The 8828-nt window shown below is 42.4% G+C and overlaps 1 protein-coding gene across 1 annotated transcript in view; it reads left to right on the top strand.

The window, feature by feature from the left end:
* The window catches only part of ISL1 (ISL LIM homeobox 1), an 11113-nt gene extending 4085 nt beyond the window's left edge, over window positions 1-7028 (top strand). Inside the window, exons 3-6 of the mRNA XM_041424592.1 lie at window positions 85-344; window positions 2346-2632; window positions 4107-4274; window positions 6580-7028. Coding sequence (XP_041280526.1) covers window positions 85-344; window positions 2346-2632; window positions 4107-4274; window positions 6580-6696 — 832 coding nt within the window. The 3' untranslated portion in view covers window positions 6697-7028. The remainder of the gene's footprint in view (window positions 1-84; window positions 345-2345; window positions 2633-4106; window positions 4275-6579) is intronic.
* The last annotated feature ends 1800 nt before the right edge of the window (window positions 7029-8828 follow it).

Here is an 8828-nt window from a genome sequence, read left to right as displayed (position 1 = left end):
CCCTTCCCTGCCCTCCCCCTTCCCCCTCCCGTGCTCTCCCTGCTTCCCTCCCTTCTCCTTCTTTCTGGGCTGGGCCCTGCTCAGGTTATACGGCATCAAGTGCGCCAAATGCAGCATCGGCTTCAGCAAGAATGACTTCGTGATGCGCGCCCGCGCCAAGGTGTACCACATCGAGTGTTTTCGCTGCGTGGCCTGCAGCCGCCAGCTCATCCCCGGCGATGAATTCGCACTGCGGGAGGACGGCCTCTTCTGCCGGGCGGACCACGACGTGGTGGAGAGGGCCAGCCTGGGCGGCGGGGACCCTCTCAGCCCTCTGCATCCCGCTCGGCCGCTGCAGATGGCAGGTACCGCCCGCGCCCAGCGCCGCGGAAACCCGCGGGGTTTGGCCATGCCAGGTCCCACTCCGGACGGCGGGGAGAGCCCCATGGTCTCAGCGGGTCCCGCACCTCCTTGGAGAGCCGGGCCTGAGCGTGCGCCCCCGCGGAGAGGCGGCGGCCGAGGCGCGCCTCACGTTCGGGGCTGCAGCGAATCCAGCTGCGGCGAGAAACGCCCGGGTTCGCGGAACCCGTGAGGCGGAACACCTGCGGAGGGGCCGAGCCCCCGCCCGCCAGCCTGCCCTCCTCCTGCCCCCACCACGCACCGAGTGCGGGATTCCTCCGTCACCCTCCCCGAGCCCGGGGCAGCCCTGAGCCTGAGCCGGAGAGGGACGAGCCGCTGAGGAGAGCAGGTCTGAGCTTTCAGACCCCTTCGCTGCCTCAGGAGTTATGAGCGCTGGAGGAAGTAGGGTCTGAAAAGAGATAGACTTCATAAGTACAGGCTGGCGCTTAGGCTGTAATTTAAAACTGTCAACAAGCTAATCTTCGGTAATTGCCATTTAAAGTGACTCTTGCCTTCTTGAAACGTTTCATGTAATTTGATGAGAATTTCATCTCAAAACTCAGCCTTGTAACTTCAGAGTCGGTCCACCTTACAACTCCATTCACACTTCCAGTTCTCGACGGGTACGTCAGACACTCAGAGACCCTTAGCTTTAGGAAGGGACACTTCTCTGAGGCTAACTAGGTTGGACAATACAAGGTTGTCCGGCCTTTTTGCTATGCAAGTAACTGTAACTGGGAAAGTTGTTTGTAAATACAGCTATTCTAAAACGGGTTCATTTCCCTCTTCTGAGCTGCTTTCAGGTGACATATCTATATATAGGGAGAAATAATCCCATAACTGGTCAGAGCAGAATTCTAGAGAGACTGTGCTCCCTGTATCGTGTTTGTGCCATGTCTCCGAAAGGCTTAGTGTGTCGGCAGGTACAATACTGATAAGATTTGAAGCCTTCGTATTGTCGTCATCGCATTTGCTGATGCATTGTTACAATTAGAAAAGTCGGAACCCGACTGTACAAAAGCGAGCACTTCTGACTGTTTGCTAAACAGTTTAAGGTGACTTTTTGGATAAAAGTTTAAAGAAAAAAAAAAAAAAAAAAAAAAGGAAAAAAAATACTGTTTTTATTTTTCCCTCGGCTGGGTCAGATTACACATAATAGCTACAGCTACACAACGCACAGAAGAATAGCAGAACCACAGAAACACTTCGAGCTCTTGATGTGATGCCATCTGTAGTTTTGCATTTCTTGGCAGTTTCTACGAGTTGGTGGGCTTGCTCTCCTTTTAAAAGCACTAGATAGATATTTTTAAATTATTCATCCAAAGTATAAACAAATACACCTACCACCTCCACTTTTTAAGATAAACCCCCTCTCCCGTGCTTTGAGATACAGGGCTCTCACAGGGTTTTTTCCCATTGGCATGGTGCAGAGGATTTGGCTTGTTTTGTTCTGGTTCGAGAGCGTCAAACCGCCGGGAGCTGTTGCACGTTATCACTGCTTCTGGCTAAAATGAGCTAGATTCACTATACAAGAAGCAGACCCGAATTATGATTAATTTAAGTATTCTTTCACTAATTTTCGGGCCAAAATTCTGTTTTGGTGATTTGTCGGGAAATAAATACATAAAACTCTCCCTTTCCTAGCACACATGCACCTTAGCTAACTTGCCCTCCCCTGTCAAGTTTCGTACAGGTTCAAGCTTCTGTCATTAGGGGTTTTAGGGGGGTGGTTTGCTTTTGCAGATTAATTGTCTGTGGAGTCAGAAATGTCAGTCACTCCACCAGAGCATAAAGCAGAGGAGGCTGCAGCAGCTCCGATAGATCTGAGTGCTTGAATGGCCTTTGGAAGAGGGTTCATCACCCGCCCGCCACCTTCCCGTGTCCCACCAGCTTAGATTCATAGTCTCTGCAGACTCCCTGCTTCCTACTCATGGGGATCCTATTCCTCCCTTCCCCTTCCCTTACAGCAGAACCTATCTCTGCCAGACAGCCAGCTCTGCGGCCCCACGTCCACAAGCAGCCCGAGAAGACAACCCGGGTCCGGACTGTCCTTAATGAAAAACAGCTTCACACCTTGAGGACCTGCTACGCTGCCAACCCCAGACCTGACGCCCTCATGAAAGAGCAACTGGTAGAAATGACTGGCCTCAGCCCGAGGGTCATCAGGGTTTGGTTTCAAAACAAGCGATGCAAGGACAAAAAAAGGAGCATTATGATGAAGCAACTTCAGCAGCAGCAACCCAATGACAAAACTGTAAGTGGCTTCATCCTCTGTCCATGTCTGCCTTAATTCCCAAGGAGAAAAGCTTGGTGCATGTCCGGCCCGGACAGCCGCAGAGCTCGGTCTGATGGTGCTAATTTTTTGCGATCTCCCTGAAAACAAAGAAAGTGATACTGCTTAGCCATTACCCGTTAGTTTCTGCTGTCAGTGCAATAGAAACAGACCACGGCGAGGAGCCGATTTAGGCTGCTTAAGGGTACTTAGAATTTGTGGGGCTGAGAATACGCAGTAGTTTAGACTAACTCCTCTGCAGCATGAGTGAGACTTGCAGAGCTTATGGGATGCAATAAACCCAGTCTCGTCTAATACTTATACTGCAAATGCAAGGGGCTCCTTAAGGAGAAAATGACGCCTTTGACCTCTTCAGTGTTTTTAAACAGGAGCAAATCCATAAGTAAAAATAGTTAAAAATAAAAATAAAGTAAGAGGTGTTATCCTTAGCACTTTGTATACTACAAGTGTGTGTATTTGTCAGTGCATTCACTGCAGAAAAAGACAAATGCAAAGCAAATTTTTCAGAATAACCATAGCGTTTACAGGTTAATTTATATATAGTTATATCTGTGTAGAGCTCTTTTCTGCAGATATATGCATGGGTGATGTAAACAAACGGCATGCACTGGGTTCAGCAGAACAAGTTATCTGTTCCCATTTTAAGTAAAATTTGTTTCTTTTTTATTGTTGTTGTAAGTCTACTTGAAGAAGAGTCTGTTACTCTCCCTGTGTATATTGACTGACCCGAGAATGACTATTAATTCATAAGGCTGCCCAATTAAGTGGAATTTAAGGAGTTTCATTTTACCCTGTTGGAATGCAATAAAACACGGTGTTGTTAACTCGCCTGAACAATCTATTCGTCGAGGCTTGGAGTTATGTTGTACACTGTGCCTGCACCACGGGGCATACTGAGAGGGCTAGTTGGTTTTTTTTTTTTTTTTTTTTTTTTTGTTTTTTTTTTTGGTTGGTGGGGGGAGGTTTTTTTCGGATTTTTTTTTTCGGATTTTTTTTTTTTTTTTTGAAAGAGCGCGCTAATGACGTACCCCAGGTTTGCTGTGCACTGGATATACGATCCAGTTAAGGTCACACAAAACAAAACCAGACTGGACGCGGACTATAGAGCGGAGCAGGATTAACCGTTTCTCCTTCTGAGACGTCCACTGGCAGTCGAGATACAGAGTGCTCATGTTCAAGAGACCTTGGGGCGGAGGGGATATGCCTTGAGACGAATAGGAGGATTAAAGGGAAAGAAAGTAAACTTCCACCGTGATAAATGCAGCGAGTAGAAACAGGCTGACCTAGAGTAGAATAGACTAAGACATTCACAGCAGATTAACAAAGCAAATACAAGCGACCGTATAGATAAGATAGAAAGCAGTTTATTGACTCAGCGTTTATGCACAATAAAGCTAACCAAGCTCATTAACATCTTTTGCTGGGCTGTTTACAGAATATCCAAGGGATGACAGGAACTCCAATGGTGGCTGCTAGTCCGGAGAGACATGACGGCGGTTTGCAGGCGAACCCCGTGGAGGTGCAGAGTTACCAGCCGCCCTGGAAAGTACTGAGTGACTTCGCATTGCAGAGTGACATAGACCAACCTGCTTTTCAGCAACTAGTAAGTGTCGGCTCCCAGCCCGAGCCAACCGGTACCCGGGTCAGAGCAACAGGAGATTCACTCCAGGTGTCAGATGCTCTCGGAGAGTCAAACAATCCAGATTAGCTGGGTTTTCCAGAAATTGCAAGGCGTGCACGACTGCATCTGTAAAAGCATAGAACTGAATTGATTCCACAGAGGTTGGTGCAAAATCGATCTTAGTGTACAGCAGAGATATTTCGTAGTTGAGTGTGCGTTTGTATAAGGCCCGACTCAGGTCTGATAACAGCTCACACACTCCTGAAATCTAAAAGCACTTCACCAAAACATTGTTTATGTGTCACTTAATTGTACTTGTATCTACGAAAGCAGTGTCTAAAATTCATCCCTCCCCACTTCAGGTTGATTTTGCCTTTATGCTGTAGGATGAATTTTAAATATATGATTACAGTGTCAGCCAAGGCCCTTGTTTTGTCAGACAAATATGACGTCTTAATTAAAATTTCAAAGTCCATGTCTTAAGCATGTACTTCTATATATAACTTTACATATCTATATATATACATAATCTATACACATATGTAGCTTACATTAAGTGTTGTTCTTTAGAAAGGAAATTGCTAGTACATATGTAGGTGAAAATTTCAAACAATATAATAAACTACCTTAAGCCAAAACCAAATAGACCTTATGGAAGAAATTCTGTCCTTAACTCACTTCCTTATGCCTATGTCACTTGACAGCCCATATGGGACCATATCGCCAACAACACTTAGGCACAACAAGGTGAGTTAAGGAGAAAAGTTCAATTTTAAGCCAGTTTCCTGGCCCTAAGTCTATTAAAACCAGATATTTAAAATAATAAGGTAGATTGTGTGTAGTATTTCAGGGGTTCAGAATTACAGTTATGAAAAATTAACATGCAAATCTTTTTTTGATCTGTTGGGCTTTTTTTTTTTCCCTTTTCTTTTCTTTTTTTTTTTTTTTTTCTTTTATTTTTATTTTTACACCAAGTGAAGACAAAGGTTTGTAGTTGAATCTAGCACAGTGTTCAGACCTTTTCAGTTTAGTATCATGCTCTCCTGCAGAATCCTTTTTCTTTTGCCCAACAGCAGTCTGCAGTGTGTTCCCCTCGCTGGCACACTATGCTTGCTCAGGAAACTGTAGCACAGCAGCAGGGCTATTTGCATCCTCTTACATCTAAAGCAACCACTGCTTTTTCTGCTTTAATCAAGCTGTCCGTCAGACGTGAGAAAAAAAGTCATCTCCTTTGGTTGCTTTACTTACTGTGCCTTAACAAAATACGAGACCTTAACAATCTTTGATGCAGTGAGGCTTTGTATTAAATAGTTAAAAAAAAAAAAAAAAAAAGAAAAAAAAAAGGCACGATGGAAGACGGATAGTCCAAATACACATACACATATAGGTAAATAGACCACTAGGTAGACAAATTAATATTGATATACATTCAACATAACATGTGATACTGAAAAGAGCTAAATTAAAGAATAATTGAAAGAACAGACCATTCACTGGCCGTTCAAGACACGGCTCTAATCTGGAAAGGGCCTTAATCACTGAATTGGCCAGCTAAATAGGTGCCAAATAAATGCTTCTGGATTAACAAAGCTCCAGCCTTCAAATCATGCCTTTTCCCAGCACTACTCCTAAACTAACGGGAGCAGCGGGGCACATTAAGATGGAATAGCGTGACCTTCTTTATCAAACAGACTCCCGTTAAGGAGAGATAGCACCAGCCTCGAATCAGGAATGAAAGCGGATGGCTGGTTTCAAATGCCTTCTGCTGTTGGATGCTCCTTCCAGGTTTATTTTGGTATGTGCACAAAAGGGGGAAAAAAAAATCTTTCAGTTTCATGTCAAGAAAACACATGCACTCCTAAATAATTTACTAGAACATCCTCTTGCGATTGCCACTCTTGCAAGACAGGGAAGAAGGCCTAATTAATAGGTTTGTTTGTTTATTTACTTGATTTTTTCAGTCTTCTTTCTTCCATTTTTTTAATCTACTTTTTCTTGGTGATTTGGCCGAAGGCCTGAAGAAGGTTCCCGTGAAGTCAATGGGGAAGCTAAACAGAGCAACCAGCAATGACACAGCCTCCTGTGGAGATGTATCAGGCCTATTGGCTGCATGCCTTGTATATTTATTTTTGTGTTCTTCTTTGCCTGCTACTTTTTCTTTGAGTTTTACAGTTGTAGCAACAGTTCTTTTTCTTATTTTTCTTCTTTTTTTTCTCTCTCTCTCTTTTTTTTCCTTTTTTTTTTCTTTCTTTTTTTTTTTTTTTCTTCTTTTTTTTCTTTTTGGCAGGTTAATTTTTCAGAAGGAGGACCTGGTTCCAATTCTACTGGAAGTGAAGTAGCGTCAATGTCCTCTCAGCTGCCAGATACACCCAACAGCATGGTAGCCAGTCCTATTGAGGCATGAGGAACATTCATTCAAATATCTGTTGTTGTTGTTTCTGCCCTTACCCTCACCCCTGTTGAAGAGAGTGGGAAAGTGAACGTGTTGGGACTTCGAAATTTAGGGGGAAAGAATACTTAACAACCCTGTAAGGAACCTAGCAAGGAACTGCTCCATGAGATGAACGGAGTCATATTTGAAAAGACAAGGTAATATGGTAGCAACACTGTGAAGACAATCATGGGATCTTACTAGAAAAAAATACTTAAAAGAACCACAAACCCCGTGCTTTTCAATGATCAGAGGAGTATCGAAAAGACGTTTTCCAAATATAAAGGATTTGTACTCGTGGATCTCAAAAAAAAAAAAAAATAAAAAGAAAAAAAAAAAAAGGAAATCTTTTCATTTGACTGCACATCTTAGGGAGAAACCAAGGTAGAGGGACTTTCTATCTGGTCCCTCCCAATCGGAATGGTGCTGTTTCTATATTGGGGATAGCCTTGCCAAAAGAAGCTCCAGTAGGTTTTCCATCATCAGGAAAGAGACGATTCAGCCCTGCATTGTTGAAAGATTCCTTGCAGGAAGGTGGAGCTGCATTGGTTTGCAATGTTGTTTTTAGTTGACTCTTAACAAGGGGTTTTTCCTGGGTCTCTTCTAGCATGCCTGTAGCGGGGTTTTGATTTTGTTTGGTTGAGATCCACCCCCTATTAAGTGTAATGCGATTAAAAATAGGTTTTTGAATTCCTCTTTAAAGGCGAATTTATAAAAACATTGCAACAAGGTATACCTCTATTTTGCCACAAAGCGTCTCGGGATCGTGTTTGAAATGTGTCCGCCCAAGAACCTTCCCCTCCCCCAGAGATGTGTATAGTCATTGGTTATAACGACTGTTTTTCTCTCTTTCCTTTCTCTTTATCTCTCACTCTCTAGGGAAAAAAAAAAAAAAAGAAAAAAAAAAAGAAAAAAAAAAGAAAAAAAATAGGACAAGTAAAAAGAAAAAAAATCACTCCTTTTGTTTGCTCTTGCATTGCAAAATTATAAAGTAATTTATTATTTATTATCGGAAGACTTGCCACTTTTCATGTCAGTTGACTAATTTTTTTGTTTGCTGAAGTAAAAAAAGAAAAAAAAAAAAAAGAAAAGGTTGTACCGTGGTCTTTGAATTATATGTCTAACTCTATGTGTTTTTGTCCTTTTTCTTTCCTTAAATATGATGTGAAATAAAAGCGCCATATGTAGAATTATTATATCTTCAGGACTATTTCACTAGATAAGCGTTTGAAATAGAAATAATAATAATAATAATAATAATATTAACATAAAATAATGAACAAAGTTCCCTCTTTTAAATATTTACAGGTTAGCAGCTAAAATACCTGAAATAAAATATTGCATGCAAAGCGGTCGTTAGTGAATAAAAGGAGTGTGATATTTTATTGCAAGTATTAACGACCAGCTTGTAACTTTCCGTTTCAACAACTGTATCAGGGCTAGTTGGATGCCTTAGCTTTCAATCGATAACGTTAGAAAGTCTCTTGTTCCCCCATCCCATCCCTTGCCCTTAAAAGTGATATTACTCTAGGCATGATCAGACATAACGTTAAGACATCTAAGGAACTGAGAGCTCAGGCTTTTTGCTGAGTTCTGCTATTTTTAAAAAAATAATAAAAAGAAAGTGCTGTATACCAAAGCCTCGTTGTTGAGATTGTTGAAGTGACCTGTACTTTAAGTATAAGCTCCTGATAAAAGGGACGCTTTTTGCTTAACAAGTCAAGTATGACCATTATTTATCAATGTCTGCTGTCAAAACAATTAAATAATGCTGCAGGAGGAATAGTTGTGGGGATATTTCTGTCGGGGATATTGCTGTGAAATTGCACGAATATGTTCCTTATTTTCTGTCGACTTCCTTCTCTTCACTCCCTCTTTTCTTCCTTTTTTATTTTGCGGGGGAAAGGGTGGTGAAAGCTAGAAATGTGGGCGAATTCTTGGGGAAAAGTAGAAAGAAGTAAATAAAAAAATGGGAAAGGGTTGTTTTTGCTCCAATCCAAGTGCTCCCTAGTGCTCCCGGGCAGCACAAGACAAAGGTTCACTTTAAAACACCCTTAAGGACTGGAACATACTGAGATTTTCAGTCTGACAAAGACAAGTTGGTT

This window comes from Onychostruthus taczanowskii, unplaced genomic scaffold (assembly GCF_017590055.1).
Source record: "Onychostruthus taczanowskii isolate IOZ18803 unplaced genomic scaffold, ASM1759005v1 scaffold83, whole genome shotgun sequence".
NCBI lineage: Eukaryota > Metazoa > Chordata > Aves > Passeriformes > Passeridae > Onychostruthus > Onychostruthus taczanowskii.
This window is presented reverse-complemented; position numbering and strand designations above follow the sequence as displayed.